The sequence below is a fragment of the Heptranchias perlo genome, chromosome 4 (assembly GCF_035084215.1).
Source record: "Heptranchias perlo isolate sHepPer1 chromosome 4, sHepPer1.hap1, whole genome shotgun sequence".
Classification (NCBI taxonomy): domain Eukaryota; kingdom Metazoa; phylum Chordata; class Chondrichthyes; order Hexanchiformes; family Hexanchidae; genus Heptranchias; species Heptranchias perlo.
Window position 1 is genome coordinate 79,027,534 of NC_090328.1, and position 12,217 is coordinate 79,039,750.

The following is a 12,217-nucleotide window of genomic DNA, read 5'->3' on the forward strand; positions in this document are numbered from 1 at the left end:
GATGCAAGACGCACCCACTCACACATCTGTGTTTTGCCTTCACAGGAGAAGAGGAGCAAGAACAACCACGAAAGGGCACGCACCGGAGGTGGGCCGCCGCAAGTGGTGGAGCTCACCGACGCAGAGGTGGAGGCGCTCGACCTCGCCCGCACGCGACATTGCCTGTCGGTGGCCGATGGCGAGTGTGTCGCTGCCGAAACGGCCGGTAAGGGAAAGCGGACACTCAACACCCATGATCGCGAGTGACCGTATCATCACCTGCCATCAGGCGCACTGTCAAGTTGGTCCACATGCCTCAAAGTGCCCTCTGTTCTCTTGCAGGTCCGTCTTTGGATCAAGCGAGCGTGGAGGGCGATTCCTCAGAGGACATGGCGGTCTCTGAGGGTGCATCGTCACATCAGAGCCAACCATCCACCAGCGCAGAGACACGCACCTCGGTGGGTCCCCCTCGCCAACTAGTTGGGGTAGCACTTGGTGAGTCACTGCGCACGAGTGAGCATGAGCAGACCCTGGTGGCAGGGGCAGCCGCGGAGGGTCCGCGACGGAGGGAGCACTCATCTCCAGGCTCTGCTCAGCCGGACCCAGGTGCTGAACCCAGGGGGCCACCAGAGAAAAGGAGAGTCGTCGAGGGCCACCAGCTAATTGCTGAGGTGCTGGCAGAGGTGCCGCGCGCATTGTCCACAATAGCGCAGGCGATGGAGGAGTCCACCTCCTGCATGTGGGCATTGGTGGCGCAGGCACAGGAGGGTACCGGCGACAGTGTCGCGGGTAGGTGCGGGACTGTCTGCGGTGGAGGACAGGCTGGCCTCCCTCGAGCGTCACGCACAGCTCCACTTCGAGTCCTTGCAGGCCCTCACAACGTCTGTACGGATTCAGGGTGAGCAACATTCCGACGCCACCAACAGGCTGAGGGATACACTAGGGGTGGCCTTGCAAGGCCTCACACATGCCATCCAAACTGCCGTCCAGCAGGGTGGAAGGGGTGATGTGGGCCGAGGCCAAGAGAGGGATGATGGTGACCGGGGACGCCTCTCAAGGCGTCCCCACGTCCCACCCGTCGCCCACCTCTCAACCAGCACCCGCAATGGTGCCTCCTCTCCAGGTGGCCGAGTCTGCCCCTGCCCCGGTGCAGGAGGAGCAGTCTGTGGAGGTGCCCTCACGGGCACCGAAACCCAGGGGCCGTCCGCCAAAAGCATCTACCCGGTCAAGGCAAGAAGACGAGCAACCTGCCACTACCTCTGCTGGAGCCACAGGGGTAGCACCACGTAGGGGTTCCCGGAGAAGAATTCCAAAGGCTTTATAATCACAAAGGGAATACACCAGGGTGTTTATTATTTTGTACTTTGTTTCTTAAATGATGTCACATTCCAGATATTAAATAGTCTATTCTCACCACTCCTGCCACCTCTCGTCCATTCTTCCGCGGCTTGTGCAATAGTTGCGTTCCGTGGAGGCCATCATGACGGCGAACACCTGCTGCCACCCATTGGGCACACTGCTGTGGGTGCAGGATTACTGGCAGCACTCTTCAGTGGAGGGGGCTGGTATGGCCGCTCGCATGTGCAGGAGAGGAGATGCGAGCGCATCGCAGTGTCTGACTCTAGGAGAACCGTTGACGTATGAGTGCGTCCCTGGCCTGGCGACCATCCCGGTGAGTCGCGGCTCGGCGCATGGGGTCGTCGTCGTCGTCGTCGCCGTCGTCGTCGCCGTCGTCTCCTCCCTCCTCCCTCCTCAATGTGGGTGGCGGGTGTGGATGGGGCCTCCTCCAGCGGCACCCCTCTCTGTTGGGCCATGTTGTGCAGGGCACAGCAGACAACTATGATTTGTCCCACTCTGAATGGTGTGTATTGGAGCGCTCCCCCAGAACGATCAAGGCACCTGAAGCGCATCTTGAGAAGCCCTATGGTCTGCTCAATTGTAGACCTGGTAGCAGTGTGGCTGTCATTGTACCGACGCTCCGGCTCGGTGATGGGGTTCCTCAGAGGTGTCATGAGCCACGTGTGGAGGGGATACCCCTTGTCGCCGAGGAGCCAGCCGTTGCCGGCGTTGGGTGCCTGCAGGATGGGCGGGACGGCGGACTCCCTGAGGACGAAGGCATCGTGGCAGCTGCCGGGGTATCTGGCGCACACGTGTAGGAATCTCTGGCGGTGGTCACAGATGAGCTGGGCGTTCATGGAGTGATACCCCTTCCTGTTGATGAACAGCCCTGGCTCATGCGGAGGTGCCCGTATTGCGATGTGGGTGCAGTCGATTACACCCTGCACCCATGGGAAGCCGGCCATGGCATGGAATCCAACCGCCCTCTCCATCTGGCTGCGCTCGTCCATGGCGAAGTTGATGTAGTGGGAGGCCCTGCGGAACAACCCATCGGTGACCTGCCTTATGCACTTGTGTGCAGAGGACTGACAGACCCCGGTGATGTCCCCGGTGGCACCCTGGAAGGAACCGGATGCGAAGAAGTTGAGGGCAGTGGTGACTTTGACGGCGACAGGTAAGAAGATGCTGCTTGGTCCATCAGGGAGCAGCTCGTCGTTAAGGAGGCTGCAGATGTCGGCGACTACCTGGCGATTGACTCTGAGCCTCCGTATGCACTGCTCCTCGGAGAGGTCCATGAAGCTGAGCCTCGCTCTGTACACCCTGTGCGGAGGGTAGTGCCTCCTGCGACGCATCTCTCTCTGCGGTTGCCCTCCCTCCTGCTGTGCAGGTGGGTGTGCCGCAGCACCGTGTTAGGGGGCCCCACCTCTCCGAGGCGGACGGCGTGGACTTCGAGGCTGCTGGGGCTGGTCATCCTGTTCGTCCTCCGACGATGTCAACGCACCACCCATCTGGCAGGTGTTGGTCTGAGGGGTTGTGCAGGGTAGGTGGGTGGGTCCTCGGACTGGGGCTGCGGTTTCGTGTCGGTCTGTCCTCTGGCTTGGCGGGGGTTGGTGGAGGGCAGGGGTTGCCCTATGTGACGCGGTGGCCTCCTGCGTGGGTAAGGGCGCTCCCCCGTGGAGCGCACCTTGGCACCTGCCACAGGCTGCTGGCTGCAACACGCCAGGTTTGAAGGGTCCTGTTTCCCCCAGTGTGGGAAACTGACTGCTTTGAACGTAAAATCCCACACTTCCTCTTTTGACAGCTGCTTCAGCTCATTAACTGACCACAACGAGCAAGTTAAGTGCTCTCAAGTGGAACCCCGCTGGCTTTAATTGCCTGCGGGATTCCCACCAGCGGGGCTTGCGCGCGCAGCCCCGCACGTCAGCGCGGTACCCGGAAGTGGCCGGGATTTCGTCCGAATCCGGTCACGTGATCGGAGATCGGGATTTTCGGGGCCCCCCCGCTGGAAACCCGCAGGTAACCCGACCCTAAAATCGAGCCCCTTATGTCCTCTTCACAACTTACTTTCCTTACCTACCTTTGCGTCATCAGCAAATTTAGCAACAATACATTCGATCCCTTCATCCAAGTCATTGATACAAGATTGTAAATAGTTGAGGCCCAAGCACTGATCCGTGGCACTCCACTCGTTACATCTTGCCAACCTGAAAATTTCCCATTTATGCCTTCTGTTTCCTGTTAGCTAACCAATCCTTTATCCATGCTAATATGTTACCCCCTGCACCATGAGCTCTTATTTTGTGTAGTAGCCTTTGATGTGCCACCTTGTCAAAAGCCTTCTGGAAATCCAAGTACACTACATCGCTTGTTTCTTCCTCAAAGAACGCTAATAAATTAGTCAAACACGATTTCCCATTCTCTAATTCTTTCCATTTCCCTCTGTCTTTGTTTTTCTCGGGGCCAATTTTAACTCCCTTTGCCCAGCATAAATGGGGCAGTAACAGCCTCAATGGCATTGAGACACTCACCATCCCGTTTAAGCTAGATCATTCAGCTGTTGCCACCTTGAGAAGACAGTTGAGGTGCAGCCACACCGCCTGCCTGTTTCACCTAGGAGACCACCTGTAATATGCAAATCAGGGTTCCAGTGAGCTGTAGCTGAGGGCCCCTTTTATACTTCTTCAGAAGCTCGGAGACACAAATTCCCTAGGTGTTGCTGGCAGGTCTGAGATTGAGCAGGACATCTGATTTGGAATTAAAATGCAGTGGGAGCAGATATAACTGCATCGGAGCGTGACTTTGACCTTTTAATTAGGACCCCGCTTGCCTGAGGTAAGCACCTGAAGCACAGTCATAAATGGGTGAATTAAAATGCTTTTTGGGGGGGGGGGGGGGGGGTGGGAGGAGGAGAAAGAAATGTGCAGGGAGTCCTCAGACACTTAAACCCTCAATCCATTCCCGTCAAATGGTCCTGGGACCGAGGCAGCAGGAAACCAGAACCTGGAAATAGAATGGAGTGGAACACCAGGACAGAGCGCGGAAGATTCAACAGGGCAGTCAGGCAGGAAAATGTAGCACTAGATTGAGGAGTCTCCACATCGGTTCCAGCCCAGTGCTGCATCACCCCCCACCACTGCGAAACCCAACTATTCCTCTGCTTTCCTTTGCAACAGCATATCTAGCCTGCACAGTGTCAGAGTCAACTTCTGCCATAGCATACTAGCTTACAATTTCAGGGAGTGGGGGGGGGCGGTGCCGGCAGCTATAGCAAGTTAATAATTAGATAATTAGGATGCAGGGGGTGGGAAGTGGAGTAGCTCTGGGCTGGGCCAGGGAGCAGAGCACTCGCATCTGATTTGTTTCCTGGAAAATCAGATGACCATAGGTCCCATGAACCATTCGGATCACTGTGCTTTTAGGGATCATTCCCATAGTTTGTAACTTGGGAAATGTTTGAAAATGTCTGGTCCCACTGTAAACAGATGAATGGAGAAACAGTGATGGTCAAAATTTTTGTTGTGTTTTAAATCATAGATGTTGAATCAAATTTGTAAGTTAACCTGACTTTTCAGCCCGAATAAATCATTGTTGAAGCATCTGGCGACAATCATTCCAAGTTGTCTACAACTAGCACTGGAGTCTTGCTATAGCTGCGCTGACAGAATGTCAAGCCATTTTTAACTGCATTGATTTCTATACACCAGCTAGCTCTGTCCTTTATATCCAATGTATCTCATTAGGACATATTAAAATCCAGTTTTTTAGCTCATTTACATGTTGGCTGACAATGTACACTGAACTGAAATGACACTGTACAATGGTTGCATATGTACACAAAAACCTGTTGCTAAGTACAAAGAAAATTTAGCCTATTTAGTGATGTCAGCACTAATTACCAATAAAATTCTGTTCTATTTTAATTGTACAGATGATTATAATGCAAGGAGTTCATTTTAAAATCACCACTAGTAAAACTCTAAAAAGGACTTCTGCTAATGACTAATTAGACATCTCAGATTATAAAAAAATGTTCAAAGTCCTACCTCTCTTTCATCTGTGGCAGGACAAGCTGGGTCATCTGCAAATGATAGTGAGGTATTAATGCGCCAAGATATACTTTGAGTCTATTTTTTAAAAAAAGCCTTTCTACTGTGTTCAGCAATATGTATTGAAGAACCACCAAAAATCAAACCACAAAATTATTTCTTACTGATATTAAATTGTACACCTCGTTACAAAATTACATCTCAACCCTAGGATATATTTGGGCTTATGGTGGATAAGTGTCTGTGCTTTACTTGTTAAGTGTGTGCATTTGTGCACAATGGCCAGCCTGATCCTTGGCACTTTAGAGAAATGTGATCTTGTTGGGATACGTATATATTGGAACCCTACCCAAACTCCTTAGGAAAGGCAAAAACACTTACCTTAGAGGTTTCACCTATGCTAAGGAGTTTGGGTAAGTCACCATCATTTAGATTTTCAGGCAAAGTATCGAGTAGACTGGGAGAAGCAGATATCTTACTTTCTGCTGTGGTCTTAAATTGATTTGGATGATTCAAGTTTTGGCTGTTCCAAAATTACCCAAGCATCCTGGCAACTTTGTTATGAAATCTTTTCAGGCAAGACTTACAAGTACTTTATTACAGCACCTTCCACCACATGGGCTGGGTAACTGAACAGCTAGAATTCAATAGTGGCTTTAGCCACCAGAGTGTATAGCGAGGAGTATGCACTGCATGCAAATCTGTACACTGGTTATCCTCTGGGGTAGCAAAGAGAGATTGTGATGCAACTACTGATTTATTGCCCCAAGAGACCTGCCCAGGAAGTCACTGCTGCTGCACTCCTTGATTAACTCATCGCCAGTCACAACTGCACCTGACACTAGGGCTTTGCTATGGGAGCAGATCCTATGCTGCAGACTGCAAGTGAGAAATCTTGGTCTCAAGGTGGATCAGGAATTTCCAACACAGTAAAGCAGCAATGTCACAAGAGCCACAGCTGGGGGAAGGCATAGCATTGCAACTGCCTCTGAATTGAGGATGCAGGGCACAATTCCTCTGAATTGGGAGATTGAATGAGGACAGCACCACTGAACTGCAATGGGGTAAGCATTGTAATGCTAGAGTGCTTCTGAACTGGTTTGGGTTGGAGGGCAGGAGTGCTTTTAATTAGATTGGGGGTTGAGTACCTCTGAACTAAGGAGAGGGAAGGCTGAAGGGGAGAATGCCCTGGACCCCCCCCCCCCCAACCTTCTTCAGAAATGCATGTCAGTGAGCAGAAGGGGAAAGAGGGGCTGTGGTAGCATTTGGAATGTGTGTACACAATTCAAAATGTTCTGGCTAAGCTCTGAATGAAAAAGTAAACGATTTACACTCGTGAGTAAAGCTTGTGAGCATGACTTAGATGTTCAAAAGCTCTGGTGACATTGAGCCCAGTAAAATGAAAGGCTCATTCCATATTAGAACTGGTATACTTGTAATCAAACAAACTTGGGGAGTAACAAGGTCATAACCAACATATCCATTAGAAACATTAGTGGTCCTAATACTGAACCCTGGTGCACCTCAAAGTTAACGACAGGAAATGTGCAGAGATTTTTTATATTGGTGAGGAAGATTTGTGCTTATCTGCATGATGGCTGTTTAGTCAGCCTAGATTTTCCAATTGAGATTGCCTGATTTTTGGGCACAAAATGGGCACCACCCATTAAAAATTAGGGGCGGGGGAAGATCCTTCATGCCAGGTTGCACTTGATGTCACGCACGTCTTATTAAAAAAAGCAAATTAGTAATAGACCACATACCTTAGCAACAGATACTGCATTAACAGCGATCATATCATTGATGGTCTAATGTACAGAAACAAAAGAAAATTAGCAAGTGATATAGTAGGATTAGAATCTGTGCTATTACAAATGCTTAGCAGATATCTGAGTATCCATAAAGGAAATCCCAATCTCGGGTATTCCCATAAAATTAAAAATACAATTGTATTATTAATACAAAGCAGGTTTGAACATTAAGGGCCAAATGACACTCCACTTACTATTACGTGCAGCAAGCCGAACGACTTGTGCTCCAGAACTAGCCGCGCCTCTAGCCAAGCTGTTCCAGCACAGCTACAACACTGGCATCTACCCGACAATGTGGAAAATTGCCCAGGTATGTCCTGTCCACAAAAAGCAGGACAAATCCAATCCAGCCAATTACTGCCCCAGTCTACTCTCAATCATCAGCAAAGTGCTGGAAGGTGTCGTCGACAGTGCAATCAAGTGGCACTTACTCACCAATAACCTGCTCACTGATGCTCAGTTTGGGTTCCGCCAGGACCACTCTGCTCCAGACCTCATTACAGTCTTGGTCCAAACATGGACAAAAAGGGAGCTGAATTCCAGAGGTGAGGAGAGAGTGACTGCCCTTGACATCAAGGCAGCATTTGACCAAGTGTGGCACCAAGGAGCCCTAGTAAAATTGAAGTCAATGGGAATCAGGGGGAAACTCTAGTGGCTGTGTCTTACCTAGCACAAAGGAAGATGGTAGTGGTTGTTGGAGGACAATCATCTCAGCCCCAGGACATTGCTGCAGGAGTTCCTCAGGGCAGTGTCCTAGGCCCAACCATCTTCAGCTGCTTCATCAATGACCTTCCCTCCATCATAACGTCAGAAATGGGGCTGTTCACTGATAATTGCAGTGTTCCGTTCCATTCACAACCCCCCAGATTATGAAGCTGGCTGTGCCCGCATGCAGCAAGACCTGGACAACATCCAGGCTTGGGCTGATAAGTGGCAAGTAACATTTGCACCAGACAAGTGCCAGGCAATGACCATCTTCAACAAGAGAAAATCTAACCACCTCCCCTTGACATTCAACGGCTTTACCATCGCCGAATCCCCCACCATCACCATCCTGGGGGTCACCATTGACCAGAAACTTAACTGGACCAGCCACAAATACTGTGGCTACAAGAACAGGTCAGAGGCTGAGTATTCTGCGGCGAGTGACTCACCTCCTGACTCCACAAAGCCTTTCCACCATCTACAAGGCATAAGTCAGGAGTGTGATGGAATACTCTCCACTTGCCTGGATGAGCACTGCTCCAACAACACTGAAGAAGCTCGACACCATCCAGGACAAAGCAGCCCGCTTGATTGGCACCCCATCCATCATCCTAAATATTCACTCCCTTCACCACTGGTGCAGTGGCTGCAGTGTGTACCATCCACAGGATGCACTGCAGCAACTTGCCAAGGCTTCTTTGACAGTACCTCCCAAACCCGCAACCTCTACCATCTAGAAGGACAAGGGTAGCAGGCATACGGGAACACCACTTGCACATTCCCCTCAAAGGGGCACACCATCCAGACTTGGAAATATATTGCCGTTCCTTCATAGTCGCTGGGTCAAAATCCTGGAAATCCCTTCCTAACAGTACTGTGGGAGAACCTTCACCACACAGACTGCAGTGGTTCAAGAAGGTGGCTCACCACCACCTTCTCAAGGGCAATTAGGGATGGGCAATAAATGCTGGCCTTGCCAGCGACACCCACATCTCATGAACAAATAATAAAAAAAGGGCAGGGAGGTTAATCCAGTGCCTGGGAGTATTAATGAGACAGCCTCCAAGCAGGAAATCAGCAGCTCTTTTGAAGTGGCGAGTCACGTGCAAGTATATTTAAAGGTGCAACTAAAATAATTAAATTAACTATTATAGTTGTAGAAACTTCACAATAAAGCAATTAGAGTTTTATCAAAGAGTATTGCTTTAAAGTAAATCCAACTGAACTCAAATCTTACAAGAATCCAGGTAGTAAGCAACAAATAGCAAGCTTTACAAACATCTGTTTATTTATACCTTGCTTGTCAATGTAATTCTCTTTCAGCATCCTCAATCATTTTCTCCACTTCAAAATTGTGTTGCATAATGTTGATTTTATTTTTTCAAAAAAAAACAATTTTCTCCCTTCCTGAAGCTACTGACTCCAGCTGGGTCAGTGTCACAGGCATCAGTAACCCTCCAGTCCCTCAACCAAGTATTTATTCTATGGCAGCCTTGACAGCAAGAACTGGATTTGGGCAATAGAAAAAGGGAATCTTCCTCCACTCTCCTTCCCCCCACCCCAAGCAGGATCCCAGCCTATTTCCCGGTCTCACTTCAACTACTGCTGACCCCAGGGCCCACGAGAGAGGTGGCAATAGATGGGGAGGCAGAGGCAGAAAGCTCCCCAGTGCAAATGTTGGAGAAAGAGAGCCTTGTTGTAGGCACCTCTCCCTCTTTTCAGGCCCCTTATCATTTCCTGGAGGGTTCTCAGCTCAGTAAGAGTGTCTTTTTTAAATTGCAAGAAAAATCTTCAGGGTGCTTCTGTCCCTTTTAATGGCTACTCATTCTCTTTCTGGCACTGCCACATGTCCCTTGTTGGCAGTCTCACAATTTGTGGCCAGGATCAGAAGTCTACCCTGCATAATTAATGAGCCTCAACACTCAAAAATGGTTTGCAGTCACGGTGGAGTCGGGGCGCATGAGATGTCCCACCTTGACCGCCCCTAGAGGAAAAATTCAGACCCAACTGTCATCAGGCTATTTTCTCCATGGAGGGCATCACAGTCAATCCTGATCTCCAGGCATTCACCAACATGCACTTTGTAGCAGAGGTCAGTCACTGGATAGCAATCAAGAACAGGATCCCAGAGTAATTTTTGCTCTCCAGCAGTGGTGGGGCCATTTACAGTACCCCAACTGCTGTCACAGCAGACGAACACCACATTATGGATTGAACTGCAGACCTTCTGGCCTGTATTGCTTAGCAGAGGGCAGTGTGTTTACCCACAAAGCCATCAAGGGAGCATGTTGATATTTTTGACAAAGAAAAGAGTCTACTGGTGTAGTCTCGCCAAAGCTGGCCAAACAATTTATGGCTTTATGACAAAGCTTAAAGCAGCACCTTTGGGATAGGTTTTCAATCAACTAAATTAACTTTTTGTTGTCAAAGTATTAGCAGAAGTATGAAAAGAATCCTTGCTGCGCCTCAGGATTTTTATACTTCAGCAATTCTTTGATGGCAGTTTCCCCTAGATGGGCAAGAAAAACCAGTTTAACTTGAAAAGCACAAACCACTACTCCTATTTGAGCCATAACCATCAGTGATATGAATGCATTGAACAGTAAAGGTTTGTTTCAAAATATAAGCGCCAAATTCTATGCAACTAAAAAAAAAGCATTGTACCTGATCTAAGTCGGTCATTTCAAGAAACCTACATGGATTTGGGGTCTGCAATATACCAACATTGTTTACTAGAAGAAAAAATAAGTTATTTTTACAATATACCAAAAGGAACAGTAATGCAATTTTGTATATACATTGCATTGAGCTATTCAGTACCAAAATATTGAAGAAAAATCCTGCCCAAAATCAAGTGAAAACAGCTTTGTACACTTCCCAAATTCAAGTTCAATCCATAGAGCATCTAGTCAGAACATTGAGAAATAAAACATACCTGCTGGTCACAGCTAACTTACACATTTGTTCTTTTTATACCTGCATCATCAATCCTCCTTGTAAAGAATTATGGCTAACCCTAATGCATTTTTATATTTCTGTATTTCTATTGTTTTTTTTAATACCTGTTAAAAGATTGAATACTGCTGATACTCTAAGAACTGATTTAAAAAGGAGTTACTGAGCTCAATGGTATGTGATAACTGGGGGAAAAAAACAAAATCACTGAAGCACTTTGGGCATACAACTTTTATCTACTAATTTTAATTCAGTTCTATGTTATAGCCCATATAGGGCATGAAACCCATCTACTACTGTAATAAATTGGATAGCCAGGTGGTAAAGGATAGAATATTAGAGCCTGCTCTCCAATTGCTTCCAAGCCTTTATTTACAGAGATCAACATTACACACTGTGCACCCCCTAGATAAGCTTTCAAATGGATACAAGAGTTCCCAATTGATATGCACCTGAATACATTTAACACTAATTGACAAATCACATGGATACAATTAACAGATTCCCTTCTCAATAAAAAATAAACTTTGTATATACACAATATAAACACATTTCAAAAATCAAAAGCTTCCATATTCTGTACAACTTATACTATTCAAAGCATTACATCGTGAGGCAACCCTTCTCCAGGACCCCTAATAATTTCTTCATACATGTACTTTTAGTAAAACAATCCGATAGTCCATGGCTTGAATCCAACCATTTAATTTTATAGAGATTTCCTTTCTCTCCAGCATTTGTTTCAAGCCAGCAAGGTCAATCTGTAATCTTCACATTTTTTGCAGAGTGTACATTATCCCACAATGAATGATAACATTCAATGGGTATACTATGTACACAATTGGCCAGGTACAGCAGCATAGTGGTTATGTTACTGGACTAGTAATCCAGAGGCCTGGACTAATATTCCAGAGTCATGAGTTCAAATCCCACCAGTAATGGTGGCTATGAAACTACTGGATAGTCGTAAAAACCCATCTGGTTTACTAATGGAAGGAAACCTGCCGTCCTTACCCGGTCTGGCCGATGTGACTCCAGACCCACAGTAATGTAGTTGATTTTTAATTGCCCTCTGAAATGGCCTAGCAAGCCACTCAGTTGTTCAAGGTGGCAGCTCACCATTACCTTCTCAAGGGCAATTAGGGATGGGCAATAAATGCCAGTCTTGCCAGGGACACCCACATCCCATGAACGAATTAAAAAACCTTCAGTACTCCCATTGTACAGGATGTCACTCAAAAATGTGCAAAAAAAGTATGCCATATCCACTGTGCCAACAAGAGCCAATGTTTCAGCAGCCAGAGTACTTTTAACAATCCTTTTTATTTTCTTACGCAACATTTCCCATTCTCACCCATAAGAAAGACTATGAAACCAGCTGCA

The 12,217-nt window shown here is 47.9% G+C and overlaps 1 protein-coding gene across 2 annotated transcripts in view; it reads right to left on the bottom strand.

The window, feature by feature from the left end:
- Positions 1-12,217, bottom strand: part of hsd17b3 (hydroxysteroid (17-beta) dehydrogenase 3) — a 70,919-nt gene that overhangs the window by 37,856 nt on the left and 20,846 nt on the right. For both annotated transcript variants that reach the window (XM_067983201.1, XM_067983200.1), the window contains exons 5-7: positions 10,544-10,611; positions 7,127-7,171; positions 5,361-5,395 (exon numbers count right to left, since the gene is read on the bottom strand). In XM_067983201.1, coding sequence (XP_067839302.1) covers positions 5,361-5,395; positions 7,127-7,171; positions 10,544-10,611 — 148 coding nt within the window. The remainder of the gene's footprint in view (positions 1-5,360; positions 5,396-7,126; positions 7,172-10,543; positions 10,612-12,217) is intronic.